Source organism: Melozone crissalis, unplaced genomic scaffold, assembly GCF_028551555.1.
Source record: "Melozone crissalis strain CALT ecotype California unplaced genomic scaffold, PUWL_Pcris_2 ptg000027l_1, whole genome shotgun sequence".
Lineage (NCBI taxonomy): Eukaryota > Metazoa > Chordata > Aves > Passeriformes > Passerellidae > Melozone > Melozone crissalis.
Genome location: NW_026535805.1, coordinates 639,262 through 650,653, shown reverse-complemented (window position 1 = coordinate 650,653; position 11,392 = coordinate 639,262). Strand labels below are relative to the sequence as shown.

Here is an 11,392-nt window from a genome sequence, read left to right as displayed (position 1 = left end):
AGTTCTGAGGACAAGAATTGAATCAAGGCCAAATTAATGCTGCTTCACAGTAATGACCATGTTACCCTCACGCTGATCTACTCTCACAGAATATGGACTTGCTTCATGTAATCAGGACCATGGGGGCTACAGCTTCCAGAGCTGGAAACCTTAATGAGGTTGTGGAGTTGACCTGTGTTTCTCAGTGCCTCTCCAGTAGAGAAACTTACAATTTCCCTAATTGCTTTCTGCTTTCAAGAGCACCTCGTAGCATCAAGTGAAGTATGAGAACCGTGTTTTCATCTTCCTCAGGGTTAAGAGCAATTCAGCCTCTTTAAAAGGAAGGCTGGATTTGGAGAACCTTTTTTACTTCCATCAGAAAAGAAAGTAGCTTTCTGTAAAGCAGAGTTGGGAGTATGTAAACATCTACTGCAGCTACCACCACTGAACAACTTTCAAAGCACACCATACATTGGCAGGTCAAGTGTTAGTGCAAGCATTTGGAACAGCAGGCTTTTGACTGTCTCAGTGAGTAAGGTTTCTCACAAGTGCACTGTCCAAAAGGCAGCCTGAGGGAGGAAAAAAGGAAAACAATACAGAATAATAAAAAACTCTACTGGGAAGCCATTACAGCTTTACTGCCGGAGTACAAGCAGCCATTAAAGTTGCCATCTAGGTATTACATTCTTACAGTACAAGTGTAAAGCTTTAGATATCAGGTGAAAGACAAGCTGGAACATCACTGAAGCATAAAACAATCCCCAAGCCTGTGGTGTGTGCAGCAGCAGTCCTGGCACTGAGACAGTTCACAGAAAAAAGGCAAGGGATAGAAGCTACTTTAAAAATGGTATTTCACATTCAACAGACATTAATTCACAATTAGTTAAATACAAAGCTCTACTTGTGTATTTAACAAAAATACTTCCAAGTTGACATTTCATAAAACTGGCATTAATACAGGCATCTACAAGCTGGGGAAGGGTCCAGGTAAGCAGCAGAAACGATGGGTTTGTACTTCAAGGGACAGTATTTCAGTTTGCAGGGTGGCTGGCTGATGATACACACATTGATGAACATCCGTGATTAAAAGTCAAGTTCTCCAAGTCCAGGATCTTTCCTTCCCCTATATAAACCTTTGTGATAGTGTCTCTCCCCTTGCCCATCCTAGCTAACAGTAACAAAAGCTGGATGGAATCTCCCTCTGGATGCAGCAGCATTCACCTCTGACACACACACCCAACTGCAGTGCTTACCCTGGATGGCAGCCAGGCCAAACTCCAGAACCAGCCCTTCCACCTTTCATGGACACTCAGATCCTGCAATTCCTTGGTCAGAACAAGTGCTGAGCCAGCCAGGGACCACTGACAGGTAAATGGACCAAGCTCAGATTACTTGCAACCACAGACTAATGTTTTGCTTTGTCCTTTTGCAGAGTTCAGAGGATGATTTGTATTTGGTTTTTAGCAGTGTAGGTATTCTCCTTTAGTCTGGTGTCCAGAATGCTGCATTCAGAGGAGTTTCCATAACTCACAGGGGTATCTTGATCATCACCCATCAGCTTTAAAACCAGTGGGATAGTGTAAAGATCCATAAACAGGACAATTCAACTGCCCTTTTTCACCTCCAACCAGCAGTAGAATTTGGGAAAGTATTGCTGACTTTTGTTGTAACACCTAAATAACGTCACTCCTAGTTATACCAGAGCAAAGAAAGGCAAGAAGATTAGGACATTCAAAACCAGCTTTTCATCCTAATCAATATGATAGAGCCAAAAATGCCAAACAGCTGAATAGAGACAGACAAACAGCATGAAGAAAAGTAACATCCCTTCCCTTAACACATGATGGAACATCTTGGGTGAAATGACAGAAAAGAGGAATGGATGATTCACCTGCATCCAGGCTGTTTAAAATAATTGATGCTATTTTGGGAGCTGGGTCTGTAGTTAGCATAGCAGAGTATTCAGGCACTAGTTAGATATGCAAGAAGTTTATCAAACCATAAAGTATTAAATATCCACGCAAATATATGAAAGATTTGACTGGGTTCTACTTCTTTCCCTTTTTCAGGTCAAAAAGGTGAATGCAAGTGTGTCATAATAAGCCAATGTCCTGCACCTTATTATGCACCAAATAAAAAAATACAGAAAATAAATGATAATCCTACCTACTTACATAAAAAGGCGATTTTTTGAGTAAGTTTCCAGATTTGCACAAAATATGCAGAAAACTGCATACAATCAGTTTCCATAAGAACAGCAGTTTCATGTAGAAGGTGGGTCAGCCTGCTAGCCAGACCTACTTTATATAAAGCTCTGGAAAATGGAAACTTCAGCACTGAGGGCCTGTCCTGCTGTCACTGAAATGGCAAAACGCCCACTGCAACCAGGACAAAACCCTCGAGAAGGCCTCTTTATCCCCCATCTGCCTTTGCAAATTACTCTGTGACAAGACAGACAAAAGAATAGCTCTATTAGGGAATAACAGTGACTGAAAAGATTGTTAACATGTATTCAAAACATGTTCAGTGTTCTCATCTGCACTTGTCCTCTTCCTGACTTGACCATAGGGACTCGTGGCCACCCATCTGACCTGCATCCTCCACTCCCTCACTTCAAAGCACTTGCAGTACTTCAAGCTCCTTCCCAGCCCACCTTGTCCTTCTCTCAGTCTTCTGTCACCCTGCCCACTCCAGAGGACTCTGAAATGCAGATGAGAGGAACTACAATAGCACAGCAGTGTAAACAGTTAGTAGACCTGCCACATCTTTATTGCTGCAGGTTTGACAAAGGGCACTCTCCATCCTCAGGGGGAGCTTGAGGCAAAAGGAGAAGAATGGTTAAAGATAAAAAGTGATGAACAGCAAACTTAGGAAAAGCAGTCAACCTATATCAGGGCTCTTGGAGAAACCTGTAGCTGAAAGTTACTGAAAAAAACCTTGCATTTGCATGGTGGGCTTGTTCCTGCCCCTGAAGTAGTGCTGTGCAGTGGGAGATGGTCTCGTGTGACCTACTGGCATGAATAGAGTTATCTTCCTGCCCCTCGGAGCCTAAGGCTACTACACAGCTACCAGGATTTGTGGTTCAGTTCACAGAGGTCTCACAATTGGGGTCATTCCTTGTGCAATGTTTGATGGAGGTGAAGGTACAGTGGTTTCTTGGTCAACAGTTGCAATTTCTTCCTTTTAAAGTCAGTGGGTTTTTTGTACCTGTAACCACAAGAAAGTGCATTAATCCAAGCGCTAATGGCTGTGCAGGAAGATGAAAGCAAACTAGAAAGCTCATCCTCTACCTGTTGTTATCCTCACCTATTAAATAGATCTGACAAGGCTTGCTGTAAGCAACAGTAATGAGTAGGTTTACAGGAAGAAATGGTATTTTCTCTGAATGATTATTTTTACAGAAGTAAGATTTCAATATCTAAGTGAACGTAGTATTTTTGTAAGGAGATTCCCAACATTATACTCTGGATTGTAGGATAGACCCAGTATCAGTAACAGTACTTCAGAGTACTCCAGCTAGCACAGACTAAGTACTCTTCCAAGAATTGCAAGATTCACCTCCTTATTGAATAAAAAAACAAACCCCAATCCTCAAACCCCTCCCTCACACCTTCAGCCACTCAGCAAGGAGAAGATGCACACCATAACCACTCAATACTGCTTTGAAATGTTCACAAAGTTAATTGCAAATTGATATCTCATGCCTCAAATCAGATTTCCTTTGCAGAAGTTCTGTACCAAAGGACTGAGCTGATTATTTTTTTAAAATATAGCCGATCTGACAGTCAGGCTAAGCTCCAAATTAAAATCTTCCCTACAGACGTCATTAAATTCAAACAAAACTAAATTGCAAACACCGTATTTTATTTGGAAACTGGTCTAGTTTCTGAGAAGAGTCTCCAACCATCTTACTTGCCTAAAAGTATTTTGTCTTCCCCCCTTCACTGAAAATAAAATATTCCTCATGGAAGCAAATCTAATAAGTCCAAGAAACATTCCTTAATACAACAAGCCACACATTGTAACTGAAAGCTGGTTCATTTCCTCTATCATTGTCATCCATAATTGTGAGTCACTTACAGTTCTATAACAATTGCCCCAGGTTTAATTTCATCCATCTCCATGAAAGCAAAGCACTTGGTGCTAGTAAACCTTTTCTTAGGCTTGTAGTGTTTGAATTCAAAGAAAATAGCTGCACCTGGAGGGAAAATGAATAGAAAAGTTAGCAATTATGGCTAAGAGTTACCTGAAAAATTTATCTGCCATTAAGCTGCTCTACTTAAATTGAAGGGAATTATCTCCCACACTTCTGTTATTTACTCAAAAGCTACACTGTGTTCTTACAATGCTCACCACACTCCACTATTCAAACTCTTCACTCCATTGCTCACACCCAGGTACCAATGACTAAGCAGGTGATAAAGCAGCTCAATACTGTGTAGCAGAACAGACTGCTGTTTTTGTCTCTTTTCATTTCTCCCTTGCCTGCAAGCCATCCCAGTGACCAATCTGAAAGGGACAGGATGCAAAGGTCTATTTTTATCCTTGTCTGGATCTTGAGCCTTGCAGCAGCAGCTCAGGAGCAGCCCAGTGTCTGTGCTCCCAAAGCTCCTGGGCCCTGTTTCAGGTCTCTGGTACTGTTGGAATGTTGGGGGACACAAGACAGATGATGGACTTTGGACCTGGTTAATATAAGAGATTTGATAACAGGATGCCTTGGCAAAAACAAACAGAACTTTGAAAATTAGACCTAGGCTGCAAGTAAATAAAATCAAACATGTTTACTGGAAAAAGAAAATCCCATTAAACTCTGCAAGCAAGAGATGTTGTTATATGCATAAGTTGTGTATGTGATTTTAATCTAATCATTGTAGTACACATTACTAGTCTCCCTGAAATAGTATATAAGCATTTGTATCCCACAATGAAATCAGATTCTGATCACCGAGTCAGTCTTCCCTCTCTCTCCATTGCCAACAATTGGTGCCTCCATGTGGGAGAATGAACTGGCCTGACTGGCAGCAGTGGGCAAGCCCCTGGAACTGGTGGTGACAGTGACACTCAGGGCCCAGGACGCATCTGGGCCCCGAATCGCCTATCTGCTGTGACTGACACGTAAGCCAGGGGAACTAAAATAGAAAGTAAAAATGGGAAAGGAAATGTCCAAAGAGAGAGACATCTATGAAACCATGCTCACCCTTCCGGACAAGCATGACTCTCCCATCCTAAAGGAGGACCTCAAGTCACTTTTACTCCAATCCTGGAGAATACTTTTTAAGATGTTGAAAAAGCAAGAGCAGCTGGATGCTGCCAGCCCCCTACCCTGCTCTGGCTCTCCTCACTCTGACTCTCCCTGCCCGCTTGAAGCTGGCACCTCTTGGACTGAAGAGCAGCCACAGCCATCAACCCTGCCCAGACAAAGGAGGGGGAGGCATCCTTTCTCATGGTCGTTAGCACTTTATATCACTGACTGCAGCTCTAGCAGTAAGGAGGAGGGGGAGCCTTTCTATTCAGGGCCGATAGATTCAGATTATGAGACTTTAAGTTCTTTTAGATATATTTATTAAGGTTAAGTTTTAGTAAAGTTGATTTTAAATTTTGTTGAAGTATAACTTTTTGAGGTATAAAATATAATTTCTTTGCTATATAAGTGAATGGCATAAAGATTGAGTGAATTTTTGTTAAAATTTCCTCATTTAAATTACAAGATACACCTATTCTGCTATAGAAATAGGAACAGGTTTTGCTATTTTATTTTTTAGAAGTAGTACTGAAATGGAGGTTCGCTTAAGTTAGCAATATGAATGAAGCATTTAAATTTTAGCTTGTAGAATGATGTGTTAAATTTTAACCTTTTACTTAAGAAACCTCTGCCATGATACAAAGAGCATAGGAAAATTTCTGAAGCTTCTTGTGATGAAGAACAATACTGGGAGAAGACCAAGGAATGCAAGAAACCTAGATAAAGGAGCTCCTCTGTCTCCAAGCTGTTCAAAATCAACAGATGTACTCAGATAAGCACCAAGGGACCACAGTGCACGAGCAAAGAAGTTCAAAAGTTCAACCGTGAGGAAGACCACGGCCTTCAGCCTCAGAAACCACTGAAAGACCCCTGTGCAACCACCACTGTGAAGAAGGGCATGGATCCAATTACCATACCAGGCAAGGACAGGCAGGGCCAGGAGGTGAATATGCATGAAAAGGTTGTGCAATGTAATGTATATGGAGCACCTTTGTGAATAAAGATGTGGCCCAGATCGGAGCTCAGGGCAAAAGTTTTCACAAGAGCTATCTCACTTGTGCTGGGCACTGACAATACATACCCACTTCATAACTACATCAGGTTGTGGAGCCGATTTATTCCACTTATCGCTTCAGTACTGAAGAATGAGTCTCCATATTATGACTGTAATTAGTTATGAGTTATTTAATGCTTTCTTCTACTTTTTTGCTTTAATGTCATATATGTCCTGGAAAATATAACCTCAATTTCTTAAGACAATTTCTACTGATATATTAAGTGACGCTGATTATGCTGTTAATTTTATGATGTGAATTCATGGAATTTACTATAACAAGCATTACTTTTGTCTATGGTACCATTGACTAACTATAAATGAGAAAGCCAGCTACTTTACAAACCTTCACTTATTGTTGTATAGCTATTCATAAGACATATATTTACTAAGAGGTTTCTAAAATATATTAAAAAGACTCTTCCAGTTAAGAGCCTGGATCCTGGCCAAGTCCTGGCCTTAACTAGTAGAGAAAATTTTCTGTACCAAAATTATATTCAAGTAATTCTGGTTTACCAAATTTGGACCTATAATAGCTAAACCTCCTTCTAAGGTGAACTTGGAAGTCTTACCCGGGAATGATTTTCCAAGTCCACACTTTAAAAAATAAAGCTTGCCAATTACTACAGACTCTAAGTAATAGTACAATAGTAAAGAAATTTATAAGGCATTGCTTTAAATCACCATTCTATTTTTCATATGCCACTAATTGTATCTATTATCTGATTTCTTTTTAATTAGCATAAGTTTATTGTTATGTTTTGCTTTTATGTTACATTCATGTTCATAACAAGAAACACACATCTTATTGAAAAACAAAAAATTAGCAAGGAATATAGCTCCTCCAGAACTTTACACTAAAAATTTTTTTTTTGAAAGCAAATTAAATCATATCAAATTGAATCCATACCTTCCTGAAACACCTTTGGGACTCCAAGAATTAGAGCTCCTGGGTTCTTTAAAATTGGATTTTTGTGTTAATTTTAAATACATGGGAAGAAATCAGTCTAAATCTTGGGCTGTTTCTCCCTATCACTCCATGTATAAGAATCAAGCCTTTTGGTACAATTACACTTCTGGAAGCCTTTCTAAATCCAGTAATGAGGCTGCCATCAGGAACATTTTATAAAGATCAAGCCTGAGTCTTTTAGTGGCTGGAGTTTTTAACTAAAATATTCTTTTTAGGATGGGTATGTATATGGTAATTTGGATAATAATTCTATTAATCATGATACCTTTTGATGTGTGCAGAGATTAATTAATAAGGCCATTAAAAGAGTATTTTTGGTCAAAAGGAAACATCTGTCTTAGGGGACACAAGAAAGATGATGGACTTTGGACCTGGTTAACATAAGAGATTTGATAACAGGATGCCTTGGCAAAAACAAAAGGAACTTTGAAAATTAGACCTAGGCTACAAGAAAATGAAATCAAATGGGTTTACTGGAAAAAGAAAATCCCATTAAACTCTGCAAGCAAGAGATGTTGTTATATGCATAAGTTTGTGTATGTGATTTTAACCTAATCATTGTAGTACACATTACTACAATGTGTCTCCCTGAAATTGTATATAAGCATTTGTATCCCACAATGAAATCAGATTCTGATCACTGAGTCAGTCTTCCCTCTCTTTCCATCGTTGACATGGTACCACATACATACCTTTTGTTAGTCTTTCAATGTGTTTCTGAATCTCAACGTCCACATTAAAATGGACGTACGTGTCCTCCTTTCTCAAAGCCACAGGAGTATCCTGCACAGGAGTCAGATCTATCCCATTCAAATCTGCAGGAAAGAAACAGCATGAGAATAGCAGAAGCTTCTCAGACTTCAAGGTTCAGCTTTAAGAGACTTAAAAGTCTCATCAAATCCTGCTACAAAAAGTTAATCCACACCTGGATGTTTCCACAAAACCTAAAAAAGGGGCAATCATAGCCCTTCACAATCAGTTAGTTTTCTTTTTGAGTACAACACGAAAGCAGCTAAAGTTCTAGCAGTATTTCAGATAAAAAATTGTAGCTATCCCTCTTTTTATTTTTAAGAGTGCATTTCTTTCTGCTGTCAGCAAAACATTCCATTTCCTGTGCACAAAGGACTCCAGAAGAGCTCCAGGCCAAGGGGGATACACACCAAAGACAGCCCTCCACACAGTGTCTGCAGGGCACAACTGGCACAGCTCACCCATCCTGTGTGTGCCCTGCTTTGTGCCTAGACACAAGGACTATTCCTCTTGGGTTTTCCACAAAGGCTTTGTAAGGCTCTGGGTTGGACTCTAGCTCTCAGCACCAGCCCCTGGTTTTGCTGCTCTGGCATAGCCAATATTGTTTCTCACTAAGCCTCTGCTGTTTCCAGGGGTATATTTGTCCTGTCTTTCCTCTCATTCCTGATCCCTTTCCCTTTGGCAGAGGAAGTTGCTAACTATGTGGCCAAGATTACAGGTACGGAGCACACATGTTGTGCTTGGAGCTCAGGCTGAGGCCCTGGAGCACCAGTGATTCCCTTAATCCATGATATGGGCTGGGATTGCCAATGCTGCATCAGGAACAAACCTCACTCCAAACCTGCAGAAGAGCAGCTTGGTTTAAAACCAAGGAAATCAGCTACTAAGTGTCTTCAAACTCCTAACAGTGAAAAAATTGAGTTGTCAGAGTTACTTTGCCTAACCAAAAATCTTGGGAAATAAAAGTATCAAAAGACACCATTAGCAGACTCATCCATACCCTGCCCACACTCTCACTTTTTGATCCTATTTTCTACCTCATTACTTGGCAGCCACCATTTATAGGTAAATGAGTTTGGAAACAGGGAGCATCATGTTAACAGAGACTTGTTGGGAAAGCAAGCCCAGCAATAGAGTCTCCCTTAGCTCTGGAAGGGAAATGAGAGCTACAGCAGCAGTTTTAGCAATGTACAATGAGACAAACACTTCAGTGGCAATGAACAAGGAATGTTTGCTTTACAAGTCCTGGTATGTATTCAAGGGATATTTGATGCTGTGAACCTTCCTCCTGCCAGAGGATATGTGGTGGAAGAAGCACTGATCACACATCTAACCAAGTGTTTCATCCTACATTTAGTATCCAATGGCATATCTCAAGAGGACACATACAAGGTTATTATCACAACTAAAAATAACAAGAGGCTCAGCTACAGATTTTTACATGATAAACAAAAAAAAAATCCTCTGCCTACATTTAAAAATTGTAAAGAGAACCCAAAGTAAAGCTGAACACAAGGCAAGGGCAAGCAGGTTTGACTACAGAGGCTTCCTGCCAAGTGCAAAATGGGGGATAGTGATACTCCCATTAGAAAGAGTGGGAATATGAAAAATCTTAGCCTCAAAAGATACCAATTATGTTACCATCTGAAACAGAGAAATCCTCATGTTGCCTATCCTGGACTGACAAAAAGAGAGATTCTTCCAGATTTATGGAGCCTTTCAGCCCATCAGGTTTTGGCTGAAGCATTTCACAAGACAGGCTAACACATTTTTTATTTCATTTCACTTGCAAGCTTTGTTTCCCAGCTTCATACCCATCCCTCTAAACCTCAAGCCCTGGTAAGATAATATTTGTATTACTACAAAAATAGTTTAATGAGAGGGCAAGAATGGAGTCAGTGGGCTGTGGTTCCCCACCTCCAAAAAGCCCAGAGACCAATAAGTGTGGGGAGTACACACAGTCCAAGCAGATCTGTACTTAGGAGTCAGCTGTAGAAGCCGTGATGGAGAAGTAGGGCAAATTTACTCAGCTCTCAACATGGACAAGCCACCCCTGAGTGCACAGAGAGAAGTGTATCTTGCAGATATTCACCTCCCAGTAGCTGTCAAATACAGAATTTTTTGCCCTTGATTAAAGCAGAAGCCCTACATCTACAACAGAAGTGACAACAAATGTTTTTCCCAGCAGGCTGAAAAATCCATAGGGCTTTTGAAAATGCAGTCTCTCCAAAGCAGCACGGAGGAGGCAGAACAGAAATCATTACCCTTTACACTGACTGTGATGTAAGGATCAATGCACTGCCCAGCATCTTTCAGACCAATTTTCTCTATGGTGATGGTGAGTAACGTCATCCCGGGTTCAGATGGCAATCTGGGCAATAAAGTACCTGGAAAGAGTAAAGCATATTATTAATCCATGGTGTCATCTCACAGCAGAGGTCTCACTTGTCCCATCTTCTCTCATGGAAGGTGCTGTTCTTAGGGGGTTGAAACTCCAAAGATTCCTATTCCAGCAGTACACACCACTGTGGGAATGTCTGTGCACAGACACACAACCTCCTCTGACAGATTTTAAAGCCCCCCAGAAAAAACCCAGGACTGCTTCAAGTCAAATCAACTGATAAAAAACTATCGCCATAAAAATAGAGGGGAGCATTGTTTAAAGTGTTATTTCACAGAATAACCATTCATGGAACTCACTTTATAGCATTTCTGAGGATTAAATTTGGGAGGCTGAATTCAATCTGCAGTTGCAGGACGTTTAGACACTTGATCAGGAGTCCAACTCCACTGAACATGATTTGGCTTCACATTGAACATTTAGACTGGGAGATTAAGGAGGAAAATGGCATTGTTGCAAATCACACAGAACATAAGGGAATCAGAAAATTGATTCTTAAGTAAGTGCTACTGGCCTCTACTTAAAGTGGGGGGGAAAAAAATGAATTCTCACAGTGTTGAAGAAGACAGTGCAGCTGTCCAGACTGTTCAAACTCACTAAAAGTCATAATATTCTGTTATCAAACATGGAGTAGGTTACTTCATGCTGAATTTAGCAAAAACTGGCACACTTCAAGCCCCTCTTCCCTACTGGATAAAGAAGCACCAGGATAGAAAATACTCAAGACTCATAAGCAAGTTTGAGTTACAGTTTTGGTTTTCTAATGAAAAAAAGAAGTTATCCTAAGGCTTTAGATCTAAACAATGTAATAATTTCCTTTCACAAGTCCAACACGAGTGTTTTCTTGACACAATTTTTTCCTCTCATCTGCTTGAGGAGCTGTAGAACCACAAAGATTTTGTCTTACGAGAGACTGGCTTTGCAAGATGGGCCTTGCATTCTGCTCTGAGAACTACAGGCTCATCTTCGGCAAGATTTCATGAGCATTCCTGCATC

General features: G+C 40.5%; 1 protein-coding gene across 1 annotated transcript in view; it reads right to left on the bottom strand.

Annotated features, from left to right (window-relative positions):
• Nucleotides 1–2,395: 2,395 nt before the first annotated feature.
• The window catches only part of AIDA (axin interactor, dorsalization associated), a 29,338-nt gene continuing 20,341 nt past the window's right edge, over nt 2,396–11,392 (bottom strand). Inside the window, exons 7-10 of the mRNA XM_054280473.1 lie at nt 10,260–10,382; nt 7,938–8,060; nt 4,060–4,177; nt 2,396–3,186 (exon numbers count right to left, since the gene is read on the bottom strand). Coding sequence (XP_054136448.1) covers nt 3,090–3,186; nt 4,060–4,177; nt 7,938–8,060; nt 10,260–10,382 — 461 coding nt within the window. The 3' untranslated portion in view covers nt 2,396–3,089. The remainder of the gene's footprint in view (nt 3,187–4,059; nt 4,178–7,937; nt 8,061–10,259; nt 10,383–11,392) is intronic.